Source organism: Corapipo altera, unplaced genomic scaffold, assembly GCF_003945725.1.
Source record: "Corapipo altera isolate COAL_440 unplaced genomic scaffold, ASM394572v1 62, whole genome shotgun sequence".
Classification (NCBI taxonomy): Eukaryota; Metazoa; Chordata; class Aves; order Passeriformes; family Pipridae; genus Corapipo; species Corapipo altera.
Window position 1 is genome coordinate 11,659,494 of NW_020884894.1, and position 12,266 is coordinate 11,671,759.

Here is a 12,266-nt window from a genome sequence, read left to right on the forward strand (position 1 = left end):
GACAGCACTGCTGGGGGACAGCACTGCTGGGGGACAGCACTGCTGGGACCAGGGGTGACAGGCACCCTGTACACTCACAACAGGAGATGGACCTGACTGCAGAGAGCCCACTTGCATACAAGGAAAAGTCAGACAGGGCTAGACCAGGTGGGATTATCAGAGAGGCCTAAAGCAAACTTTGATGCTCAAGTCCATTGTGTGTTTCCAGAGTTCCAGTCTAAGATTTTACTCCAAGCTCACAGCAGAGCTCTCTCTGAGAGCTTTGTCATTCTGTTATAAAGTAATTGCATTTCATTTTTCTACCATTTATGCTGTTGAAGGACCATAAAGGACTGCAAAAATCAGCTGTCACACTCAGTCTGGAAGGTCAGACAACACGGAGCACCCGTGGGCCTTGGCAGGCTACACTGCTCTGCTTTTTTGTCCTTTACTTTTTAAAAAATGCTGTAATACAAGCCAGCATGAAGGTTCTTTGCTTATTTGTCAGACTAAGAGCAGACCCTCTATCCTGGCATTTACCCTGGCCTCTGGAAACCCTTAGTTTTCCCACAGTGATGGTCACTGTTAAATCTTGATTTCATGAAATTGTGCAGAGCTTGGGCTAAATGGAACAATTTCACACTCTAAGGTGCTGTAACAGTAGTGTGAAGAGAAAGCACAAATGATGCCCCTGTTGGCAAGGGGTGGGCTCAGGAGCCCCTCATGAAAAATGTGAGCTAGTTTAAAACAAGCCAACAAACAAAAACAAGCCCTAGCCAAATTCACAGCAGGGGCTTGCCAGGATAGCAACACAAAACAAAAGTTTTCCTTTCCCAGGCTGATGAAGCTAGACTGATAGTTTAATGTTGGCTTTGTCAGTTCTTGTCCTCCTTAAAGTCCCTGAAACCCTGCCTTTGGCACACAGCACTAAGTGTGAGTATCTGCTCTAGCCACAGTTCTTCTCCCTCCCCATCAGGATTGTAATAACACACAGAGGGAACAACCACAACAATGAGAATCAAAAAATGAACAAGAGACAGCTCCTTGCCTGGTGGAAAGAGACTGGAGACACTTCAAAGAAAACCAGCGTGTTCCACGAAGGTACTAATGACTTGGTGATGTGCTGTGGCTGAAGGTGTTCTGAGGAGGAAGAAAACATACTCTGGTTAAGATATTGAACTGGAACTTGCTAGAAACTGCTATTTCTCTCTCACTTCATGACAGTGACTGGTAGGACACCTGGGTATAAGGGATGGAGGGAGCTCAGAGCAGAGGCTTGGTGAGGAATCAGTGCACTGCTATGGAGACAGGCAGAGAAAGTTGGAGCTGTTCAGCCTGGAGAACAGAAGGCTCCAGGGAGACCTTAGAGCCCCTTTTGGTGCCTAAAGGGGCTGCAAAAGAGCTGGGAAGGGACTTTGGACAAGGGCATGGAGTGACAGGACAAAGAGTAATGGCTTCAAACTGACAGAGGGCAGGGTTAGATTGGATGTGAGGAAGAAATTCTTTACAGGTTGCCCAGAGAAGCTGTGGCTGCCCCATCCCTGGAACTGTTCAAGGCCAGGTTGCACAGGGCTTGGAGCAACCTGGGATAGTGGAAGGTGCACCTGTCCACAGCAGGGGGCTGGAACTAGATGATCTTTAAGATTCCTTCCAACCCAAACCATTCTGTGGCTCTGTTGCTGGAAAGGGACATTACTGCCATCAATCTGGAGTTCCAAGCACAGTTACTGGCATTGCTTCCAACTTGCCATCACTCTCAGCCCTTCCAAAAGAACAGAATAAAAGGCTGTTTCTTTGTCTGCTGTTGCTCATTGTCTGTAAACCCCACTACAGCCCATCCCTAAAGGTGTGAATTTTACCTACACATCCACTTTTGTGGACAAAGGAGACACTCTTTATCTCCCTGCTACTGTTTGAGGGGAGAGCTGCAGCAAGCTGCACGTGAGCTCCGTGTTTTCCACCCCCCTGAGGCCGAGCTCTCACCGTCTGTGCTGAACAGGTCCAGGGTTCCCCCGTCACTGCTCTCCCAGGCTGGGACGAGGTACAGGATGAAGGCGATTCTCCGACCTTCCAGCTCGTCATCGTGGCACAGCAACACATCTGCAATCACACACCTGTTGCTGCTGCAGCATCTTTCCAGCACACACGTGATTCATTCCAACCACTGCTTCCCAGCTTGGGCCCCACGAGGGCACAACAAGAAGAAACACGTTCCTCCCAGGAACTGCATTTTCACTGCATCACCATCCCGAGATCTGCAGGGTTACCTCCTGTGGGACTGCACTGCAGCTGGCAGATGAGCCCCCTCTGAAGGTACAAGCAGTCAAACCTTATCACCCACCCCTTCCTGGCTGCCACTGGGCACAGGGGACAGAGATCCCCAACCTAAACAATGATTCCAGCTCTGACTTCTGAATGGAGTAGGTTTGGTGCTGGAATAGAGGGGAGGGGGAATCCTGGGAACAGAAAAGCTGGACCAGCAACTGATTGTGCAAAAAAGACACTGATTGCAGTAAAAAATTCCCCCTTCCTACAGTGACTTTTCATGACTGAAAGCACAGGCACAGCTGAAACCTGGAGTCACCAAGTGACATTTTGCCATTAGAATTCACAAACTCAACTGCAGCATTTGGAAGATGAACATGTCACCCTTTTGCATGGAAGCAGCCACATAAACACAGGCTGAACATCTCTGAAAAGGTGGGGACTTGCAACAACACCAGGCCCAGTTAAAGCCACCAGCATCAGAACTACAGCAATAGTTTTTCCATCATTTGTACTTTGTTTTCTGAGATTTTGATTTGCTGCTTCTGGGACCCTCTGGAACTAGAAAAGGGTTGGGATGGGTTATAAAACTAGATATTCCATAGACATTTTGCTTCCTACATGTGCACAGAAGCTTTAGGGAAAGGACCACTTATATACTGACCAGTATACTCATATTTAGCACAAGAGATGTCAATAGTTGGCTCCAGCTCTATCTGGGTCACAGCAGAAAGCCATGGTCGGAATTCTTCAGAGAGAGCATTCCTGAGAAGACAAGCACAGGGTACATGTCCTCCTGTGTTATAAAGCATCCATATCACCATAAACTAATTTATCGTCTCCCAACTATTTAAAGAGTTACAGGTGCTGTTGCTGCGGGTCACAGTGTATCCTTTACCTCAGCGCGGCGATGTGGGGCTCCGGGCTTGCCCCCAGCTCCTCGGACTGCGGCGGCCCATGGAAGAGAAGAAGGGACGGGGGTTAGGGCGGCTCAGCACAGCACAGCACGGCCCGGCCCGGCCCGGGGCCCACCTGCCGCAGCGAGAGGAGGTCGTTGTGCCGCCCGTGGAAGCCGAGGCCCAGCAGCTCGTCCCGCAGCGCCTCCGCGAAGGCCGCGCCCGCCAGGAACCCGGGGATGACGGCGTGCCGGAACGGGGCCGGCTCCAGCGCCGCCGCCTCTGCCAGGGAAAGGCCGCCGGTGAGGGCCGGGGAGCCGGGCCGGGCCGTACCGTGCCGCACCGCTCCCCGCGGGCCCGGCCGGGCCGTACCAGGCCACGCCGTGCCGTACCAGGCCACGCCGTGCCGTACCAGGCCACGCCGGGCCGTACCAGGCCACACCGTGCCGTACCAGGCCATACCGTGCCGTACCAGGCCATACCAGGCCATACCAGGCCGTACCGTGCCGTACCAGGCCATACCGTGCCGTACCAGGCCATACCGTGCCGTACCAGGCCATACCGTGCCGTACCAGGCCATACCGTGCCGTACCAGGCCATACCGTGCCGTACCGTTCCGCAGCCGCTCCCCGCGGGCCCAGGCCGCCCCCGCGCGCTCCCGCAGCGCCGCGTCCCCGAGGGCCGCGCACAGCTCGGCGCGCGCCTCCCGCTTCCCGCGCTTCGCCCCCGGCGGCGCGCCCGCTCCGCGGCGCTTGGCGGCCATGACGCCGCCCGGCCTGACTGCAACTCCCGGCGGCCCTCGCGCTGCGCCCCCGGCGGCCAATCGGATGGCTCGGGAGGCGGGGCGGGGTGTCGCCGGCCAATGGGCGAGTAGGGGAGGGCGGGGCGCGGTCCCGGCAGGCGGCGCGCGGCGTTCGGGGCCAGGCGGGCGTTAATGGCGGACGCGGCTCCCACCGCCCAGCGCTGACCCGTCGCTCCCGCCGCCTCCCGCCATGTCCGTGGTGCCGCCCAACCGCTCGCAGACCGGCTGGCCCCGCGGGGTCAACCAGTTCGGCAACAAGTACATCCAGCAGACGAAGCCGCTCACGCTGGAGAGAACCATCAACCTGTGAGCGCCGCCTCGGGCCTGCCCGCCCCTGCCCCGTCCTGCCCGCTCCCTCAGCAGCCCCGGGGGGGTTTGTGCTCAGCGCCCGCCCTGCGAGGGCCGGAGGGTCGCGGCCTCCCCCAGAGCCGAGGGCAGGGTGGCGGCACAGCCCGGGTGCCTTTGGGGCTCCCCCCACGCGGGGGCTGCTGAGCGGTACCGGGGGTACCGGGGGTACCGGGGGCTCCTTCGGGGGAGTGAACGCTTTAGTGCTTAGAAACAGCGTCTGGCTCGGGAGGTGTGAGCCTCGAGTAACACAGGGAGGGTTTGGGCCCGTTGAGCGTCACCGACACTCTCACGGATTATCCGGAAAGGCGCCAGAGAGGGAAACGGGCTTTCTTGGCCTCGCTGGGGCTCGGGCTGGCCCTGTGACCCCAGTCAGGAGGATGTAGCTGGATGTGCCTGGTGTTTGTGGGTTGTCTGGTGCAGGTGTTGAGGTTTAATTAAGAGTAGTTGCTACCAGAGAAAACTTTACTTCTGTCATAGATACAAACTACTTGATAATAAGTATTTACGTATTTTTTATTGAGAAGCCATATGTTTTAGCTTCTTCCAGAAAGTTCTGGTGGACGTAGAACGTGTTCTTTGCTAAGTACATTTGTCAAGTTGCAAAAACTAGCAGATGTTAACTGTAGCAGTCAATATTCAATTTTAACTATTCATCACTAACACTTCTATTTTTTAGTGTAGCTGAATTTATTCAGAGTCTTCTGAAAATTCAAATATGAGCTTCAGAGATGGGACTATTTCTGTAGAGTTTCTGAAGAAATGACTCATTTGGAAGCTGTGTTATCAGCATCTTTTTTTTTTAAAGTCTAGGCCATTTCTTGCCTAACCTTTCTTCTCTTTTCTGACTGTTTTCAGTCCCTCTTACTTGGAGAAATCACTGAGTTTTCACTGCACTGTCCCAAGAGTGCAGAGGCCCAGCACCAGCTCAACAGAGGGATCTGCTCACACTCTTTATCTTACCCCAGGCTCTCAACCCTGCACTCAGACACTCAGCATTTCTCCTCTTCTGTCATCCAGATGCCTGATTTCCCACTTCAAAACAAAACCACTTCTAACAGTTCAGTTCTCAGGCCCTTCATTACATCTGCAGAAAACAACTGCAGTCCTGTGCAGCTTCCTTCCTTCCTTCCCAGCAGAGCTTTTCCCTCCGGTCTCTTTTCCAGTTTCTCTTGGAGCTTCAGCTGCCTTTTCTCTGTGGCATGGAGATCAAAGAGGGTGGCTGTTGAATAACATTTGGTCCTTCTGGGCTTCTTTCCTTCTTTTGAGCCAGCAGCAGGCTGGTGTGTGGCTCAGCAGGACTGTCTGTGCTCGTGTGTTCCTCGAGCAGATCTCTCTGGGGCAAGGGCCCCGTGAGCCACCAGCAAGGATCTCAGCCCTGCACTCTGAGTTACCCCCCAGGCACAGAAGGGTCTGCCTCAGGGGAGGTGCTGTGTCAGAGGGATTTAAAGTTCGGTTTCTTTATGCAGTTACAATTTTTGCCCCCTTGCAGGTATCCTCTGACAAATTACACCTTTGGCACCAAGGAGCCCCTGTATGAGAAGGACAGTTCCGTGGCCGCTCGGTTCCAGCGCATGAGGGAGGAGTTTGACAAGATTGGCATGAGGAGGACGGTGGAGGGGGTTCTGATTGTGCACGAGCACAGGCTGCCCCACGTGCTGTTGCTGCAGCTGGGGACAACTTTTTTCAAGCTGTAAGTGTTTCTTAAACTTTAAACTTCAGTTTATTGTCACAGACCACTAAACACGCGGGCTAGAGGTTAAACTGTGGCCAGCTGGGTGATGTTTTGAATGGGATTCATTTCTTACAAAAGCTTAGTCTGGAAAGTCTTTTTTTGATTGGTGGGGTTTTCATCTAAAGTGTTTGTCTGACTGCTCATGAGGGGGTGACTTAGTTTGGAACCAGCTGGCAATCTTAGTTACAGTGCATCACTATGGTAAAATCTTGTTTAAAAGTCATTGTCAGCAGCTGGTGTGTTGTACTTGCATTGTGAAAGCTGTTATGCTTCCATAGCTTATGTTATGCCTGCAAAAACAGGCAAGTGGAGTTCAAGAACTAACCCCCTGTAAATACAGAATGATACCTGGTTACAAACTACTGGGTGAGCTGGGATAGCAAGAAAGGGAGGCATCTAAATTTGAGGAAATCACTTCAGTTCATCTCATATTTATCAGTGCCAGAGTGAAATTCTAACGTTTGGATGCGGTCGTGGTGATGGTGGTTGGTGTTTGTTTTCTATTTTAAACCAGATGGTCTTGACTTGTCTCAAGTTACCCTGCTCGTGTTCTTGCTCTTGTTTTTAACATTTGTATTGTTTGCTCTCAATTTCCTGTATGTGTGAAGTCTCAGTTCATATCTAGATTAGTTTTTCACGTCTGGATTTGAAGGGTGTTTGTGCACAGACAGACTTGTGAAATGCTGTATTGATGAAAATGTGGTTTTAGATTTTTCATTAATTGTGCATCAAATGTGGGGTGGTTCCTCACAGGAGTTTTATTTTCTGCTTTCTGTTTGCTTCTGCGTGTGCTGATTTTGAGATAACAATAAATACAGGCAGTATTTACAACATTTTCTTCAGCTTTTGGTTATTATTGTTAAAACTTTACCCTTTAAGTGTCCCAGTCTTTATCATGTGTATTGTTATGCTTTGTCCTGCTGAATTGAAAGTATTTTATATAATAGTTATTTTTATAAGGGACACGAGTAGCCCTTTCAGTCATGGTTTTGGTGAAAGTTATCCTGCTGTCTTCAATATCAAAGTTAGATTTGGAATTTCTGACTTAAGGACCATAAGAGAATTTATAACTCCCTACCTGGAAGCACATCTGAACTTACCTGTGGAAGTTGGTAAATGCAATAAAATGTAGCTTCAGCTTTCATCACTGTTGTTTTAACAGGCCTGGTGGTGAACTCAATCCAGGAGAAGATGAGGTGGAAGGGCTCAAACGCTTAATGACAGAGGTCTGTTTTGTGTTGTTATGTTTCCATAGCAGAATGTTACATTATCTTAGAATTACCAGACTAAGCCAAAACATTAGAGTGGTCTCCTTACCGCTGCTGTTATTTTGTTGCTTTTGTCATGTTCTCAGGTAGTTACAAATAAGCAGTCAAGTTTTCATTTGTCTGCATCTTGAGCGTGGCTGACTCCTGGTGCTGCTCAAGTCCTGTGTTCATTTGCAGCTTTGCTTTCTGGCTGGCTTCAGGCAAGTGAATGTGCAGATGAGCAATAAAATATGTTGTGGAGCTCAGCTGGTGAGGACTTGCCTTTGAGATAGTCCTCCCCTTGCACTGGTAACTTTCCATGCCCTCCAATTAGCCTAAATTACTGCTGCCAGCTAGTGTAACAATGTATTTCATTCTTCCCACTGGTCAGATAGGACTCAGGCCAGCTGAATACAGCATGGAATGTGAAATGCTCTCTAAAGTGGCCTTGTCCTGCCAGACGAGGCTTTTACTAAAAAATTCCACTTTATACAAAAATACTCTACAATTCTATTGAAATCTATCTCAGAACAGTTCTAAACTATATCAGAACAAGTTTTTGTTCTTCCAGTACGTGTTTTCTAGAAAAATGGACTTGGGATAGTTAGAGTTGTGATTGTTACTGGATTTTTGGTAGATACTGGGTCGCCAGGATGGTGTTCAGCAGGACTGGGTGATTGATGACTGCATTGGCAACTGGTGGAGACCCAACTTTGAACCTCCTCAGGTGAGTACTCCTGTGGGCTTCTGTCTTCTTTCTTCAGTACTGATTGTACCTCCAAAGCCTTCAACCCACTGGTTGGCCTTTTTGAGTACCTGCTGCATGAGCAGTTAGTTTTTCTGGGTTTTACCTGTTTTATCTCCTTTCGGTGACTGGGGAGAAACTGCAGCCTCTTTTTCTGGAAACTTCTGTTTCCCTCCTCACACATGTCATGATGGATGAGAAACCACTGGATGTAATAGCTTCCAGTTCTGTGCTGAGACAGATGCACCACTGAAATTCCTTTTGTAGCCACAATGGAAACTCTTGCAGCAGCTTATGGAACAGATGCCCTGTGAATAAATTAGTCTCACTACCCTATTTCTAGAGGCTCATTTTGCTGTTATGCATTTCTGTCTTACTGGGTTGTTTTAACTGCTTGTGAGTATTGGTGCCCATTTAGATCCTGTCACTAGTTGTGACAGCAACAGCACTCTTTGCTTAAGTACTTTCTTACAAAATTTTGGGTTTTTTTATTCGATGCCATGAAAGAAAAATATATGACACATTGAAAGCTTGCACAGTGCTTGATAATTTATAAAGTAGCACTTTAGATTGCACAATATTTTCAAAGCTCTGTACAACTAATTTTTATCATTTTTTTTCTAGTATCCCTATATCCCAGCTCATATTACAAAGCCAAAAGAGCACAAAAAGCTTTTTTTGGTCCAGCTTCAAGAAAAGGGTAGGTATTTGTTTGCAGCAAAGGGTTGTATTTATAACAATGTCTAAATGCTTGCATTTCCCACAAGGAGATGTAGCAAGTTTCTGTTTGTATGCTTGCAGTTGTTTATAGTTGATCACTAATGAAATTAAATGCTGGTATTGGTTCTGAAGGTAGATGATCCTTTGAACATGAATTCCTAGTAAATTGTCATTCCTGCTCCTGTTCAGCATATGAACCCCACATTTAATTAGAAAAGGAGTAAACCTGCTGGAGTGCTCTGTGTAGTGATCTTGTTTTGAGGGCTGTGTGGGACAATGATACCCTGACTGAATGTGTTCTGCTTTGTCTTATTAATCAACTTGTATTTGTTTTTAGCTTTGTTTGCAGTCCCCAAAAATTACAAGCTGGTCGCTGCACCCTTGTTTGAGCTCTATGACAATGCACCAGGATATGGACCCATCATTTCCAGCCTTCCTCAACTTTTGAGCAGGTATATTGTATTTGTATGATGGTTCTTGGGAATATGTTTGCTGTGGGAAACCAGAGCAAGGTGAGGCACTACAGAAACCAACTTGAAAAGGTTGTAGCTATCCCAAAGAATCTCCCTCAGACAAGGTGTGATGGGCAGTTTAGAGGCACTGACCACAACTGGCTGGCACCAAGGTCCTACACAGCAGTTGTAGCTAAGGAAAGGTGACAGATAGTGAGGATGAAGCTGTGCACAGGCTGAGGAACAGCTTCTTGTAGGCACTGGAGGCAGCGTGAGAGTAAAAGCCGAGATGGGAGTTTGAGGCTCTGAGTTAGGTGTGCATGTTATCCCAGCTTTGTGCTGATTAAATGTGGTGGGTTTTTTAGACTCCCTGCTACAGTTTATAACATGTAGTATTTTTATGACACAAATATGTGTAGGGACAGTTGTATTTTTTCCTTCCTCTTCCCAAGGTACACACTCTTTGGCTTTCTTACCTGGACATGGCTTGTGCCTCAGGTCTCCAGAGCTCACTGGTTTCTTATTTTTGTGGGTGGTCGTTCAGACATGCCAAGCATCCCACAGCCTGCCAGCTGTTCTTCAGGAAAGTAACTCTGTCCTCCTCCTCCTTTGATGAAGAAAGTCTGCTAACAGAATGTCAGCACAGGTGTTGCCCATAATAGGCTTGTTTCCTGCTGGGTTTTTTTGTCTATCCAGCCCCAGTTTTGGCTTCCCCCTCTGAAAACAGCAGGTGCTTCTGAGTACCAGCAGAACACTGGCTGTTCTGCAGACAGGTGCTGGTTGGGTAGCAGTGCAACAGAGAGAGGCATCTAAAGGCTGAGCATCTGGGGGCTGAGAGGGATGGTCGTTTCCACTGCTGTTTGTGGAACTTAGTTGAGAATTCTCTCTGCTGTTGAGTGTGTCTGTATGTTACCTTTGGAATATGTAAGGTTTGCCTGACAGCAGAAATGCTGCGAAGGGGTTGCTGATGAAGGAACGTAACTCTCACTGGGATTTTCATATCTATGAAACTGTCTTAGGAGATAAAATGTTAATAATTAGCTCTTCTGCAACCCTAAGAGACAGTTGTGCAGTGTTAGAGGAGGATTGGCTGTTAAAAAGGATGCTATGCTGGAAAGCTGTCTTACTAAAAAATGCACTTTTGTCCTGTCAGGTGGAGGCTTATCCAGAGCAGAAACAAAACATTTGCATAATAATTCAAAACTCCCCTTAAATAGAAAGAATGAAAATTCCTTACTTGGTATAATCCTTTTAAATTTTAGGTTCAACTTTATTTACAACTGAACTCCTGTTTACCTGAAGACTCCAATAGAAGAAGCCGTCTCTGTGAGCACAGCTTTAAAATGTAGAGTGAAGAATACGTGTGACACAAGGATTTTTTTAAGTCATTCTGTTCCTGGAGGCCACTGAAGTTTCTATGGTATGAACAGAGAAGTGAATCTCAACTGTTTAGGTAGAGAGATGGCAATGTGATACCAGTGTTTTAATCCCTTTCCATTGTAATACTCACCAATTTTTTGTTTTGTACAACATTAAACAAAATGGTTTAAGATTCTGTTTGTCTTGTGTCTTGGGTTTGGTTTGGCTTTTGGGTTTTGTTTGTTTGTTTGATTGGTTGGGATGTTTTGGGGTTTTTGTTTGTTTGTTTGTTTGGTGGTTTTTTAATTTATTTTTATTTAGTTGTCTCCTACTTTTAGGGACATATTTTAAACTTTTAATACTTTTCTTCAGGAATACAGAAGATCTTGGAAGCCAGAGGAGGAGCTGAGCCATTCAGGGCCCACTCAGATGCTCTGATCTGCATCCCTGAGCAGGGAATTAAGATCAGGGAGAAATTTAAACAGTCTGAGTAGGTGCAATATAATTTTGAGTCTTAACTCGGAGAACAGAACCTCTCTTTTGAGGGAGTATGAGAACTTGAGGGCAACTGTAGCCTTTGTTTGTTACTAGAATTGATCTGTTTGTACAGGGCTTGGAAGACATGCAATATGTTTCTTCTGTGCCCCTTAAGATAGTAACAACCCCGAAATTTCTGTTGGACTGGCTTGAGATACAGTTAAAATAGGGAAAGTGAAGGTAATTTTGTATATATTTCCTTAGCTACAGGACAGAATTAGGGTCATGTTGAAATGCTTTGCCAAAGCCATATGCAAGTGGTTCCATGTTATGCCGAGCTGTGCTGTGTCATCCTGCAAGGGGTATCCATGCTTCTGCTTTTTCTCCTCAATATTTCAGTCTCTTGCAGGTAGTAAAAATCAACCTTACTAATTCTGGGGTTTTTACGTGCTTGGCTAAGCATAAATTCCAGTTGGATGTGACACGTCCCAATGCCTTTAGCCTTCCGTAATTTTGCTTAATGAGTCTTTAAAACATTTGTTTCCACGTTCTGCGTCTGATGAGAAGATGCACTGTTGCTTGTGCAGGGTTGGAAAGTGCCAGCTGCCAAGAGAACTCAGCCTTGCCAAAGTGCTTGGCTCTGCTGCCATCTGCACTGGTAAGCAATGTACAGAACAATCCTGACAGCTTGGTGCCTTGGTCAGATTGAAGCTGTGCAATATGGGAAGTGTACCCACAGATGCTGGGGAAGGTGGTGGCAGGGCTGTTCACTTTGGTCCTGTGGATGGAAGGCCCAGAGAGTTGCTGAGCAGAACGTGTGGCTTCTTCTCTGCCAGGTGGGGGAAATAAAGCTAGCAGGGGAGTGTAGAACAGAACCATTTTGCCCGTGGAAGCGAGGAAGGGCCGGTGGTGGAGGTTTGGAAGTCAGTTCCTACAAGAACAAGGAGCAGAGTTGCAGCTTTTGATCCCTGGCATTTAACAGCACCCCCTTACCTTCCGCGGTAGTTTTGGACACTAATTCCTGCTGCAGGCTGCCCGTGGAAGGGCGCTGCACGTGCGGTCCCTCCGCGGCCGCAGGTCTGGGGCTCCCGCCCGGGCGGCCGTGCCGGGGGCGGGGGGTGTGCGGGGCAGGGCCGGCCCGGTGCAGGCGCCGCCCCGGCCGTGACTCAGCGCGCGGGGTGACGGGCGGACGCGGCGCCCGGAGCCGGGGCGGGGGGTTCGGGCCCGCTCTTGTCTCCCTTGTG

General features: G+C 48.5%; 2 protein-coding genes across 2 annotated transcripts in view; one reads left to right on the forward strand and one right to left on the reverse strand.

Annotated features, from left to right (window-relative positions):
- Nucleotides 1–3,903, reverse strand: part of OGFOD1 (2-oxoglutarate and iron dependent oxygenase domain containing 1) — an 8,943-nt gene extending 5,040 nt beyond the window's left edge. The window contains exons 1-6 of the mRNA XM_027646758.1: nucleotides 3,753–3,903; nucleotides 3,277–3,422; nucleotides 3,143–3,189; nucleotides 2,909–3,009; nucleotides 1,963–2,079; nucleotides 1,028–1,119 (exon numbers count right to left, since the gene is read on the reverse strand). Coding sequence (XP_027502559.1) covers nucleotides 1,028–1,119; nucleotides 1,963–2,079; nucleotides 2,909–3,009; nucleotides 3,143–3,189; nucleotides 3,277–3,422; nucleotides 3,753–3,903 — 654 coding nt within the window. The remainder of the gene's footprint in view (nucleotides 1–1,027; nucleotides 1,120–1,962; nucleotides 2,080–2,908; nucleotides 3,010–3,142; nucleotides 3,190–3,276; nucleotides 3,423–3,752) is intronic.
- A 117-nt stretch (nucleotides 3,904–4,020) lies between these two features.
- NUDT21 (nudix hydrolase 21) lies at nucleotides 4,021–10,741 on the forward strand. The gene is made up of 7 exons (XM_027646912.1): nucleotides 4,021–4,248; nucleotides 5,780–5,980; nucleotides 7,185–7,248; nucleotides 7,907–7,996; nucleotides 8,639–8,714; nucleotides 9,072–9,186; nucleotides 10,449–10,741. Exons 1-7 carry the CDS (start codon nucleotides 4,133–4,135, stop codon nucleotides 10,468–10,470), a joined length of 684 nt encoding a protein of 227 aa, XP_027502713.1. The 5' UTR covers nucleotides 4,021–4,132; the 3' UTR covers nucleotides 10,471–10,741.
- Nucleotides 10,742–12,266: the final 1,525 nt, after the last annotated feature.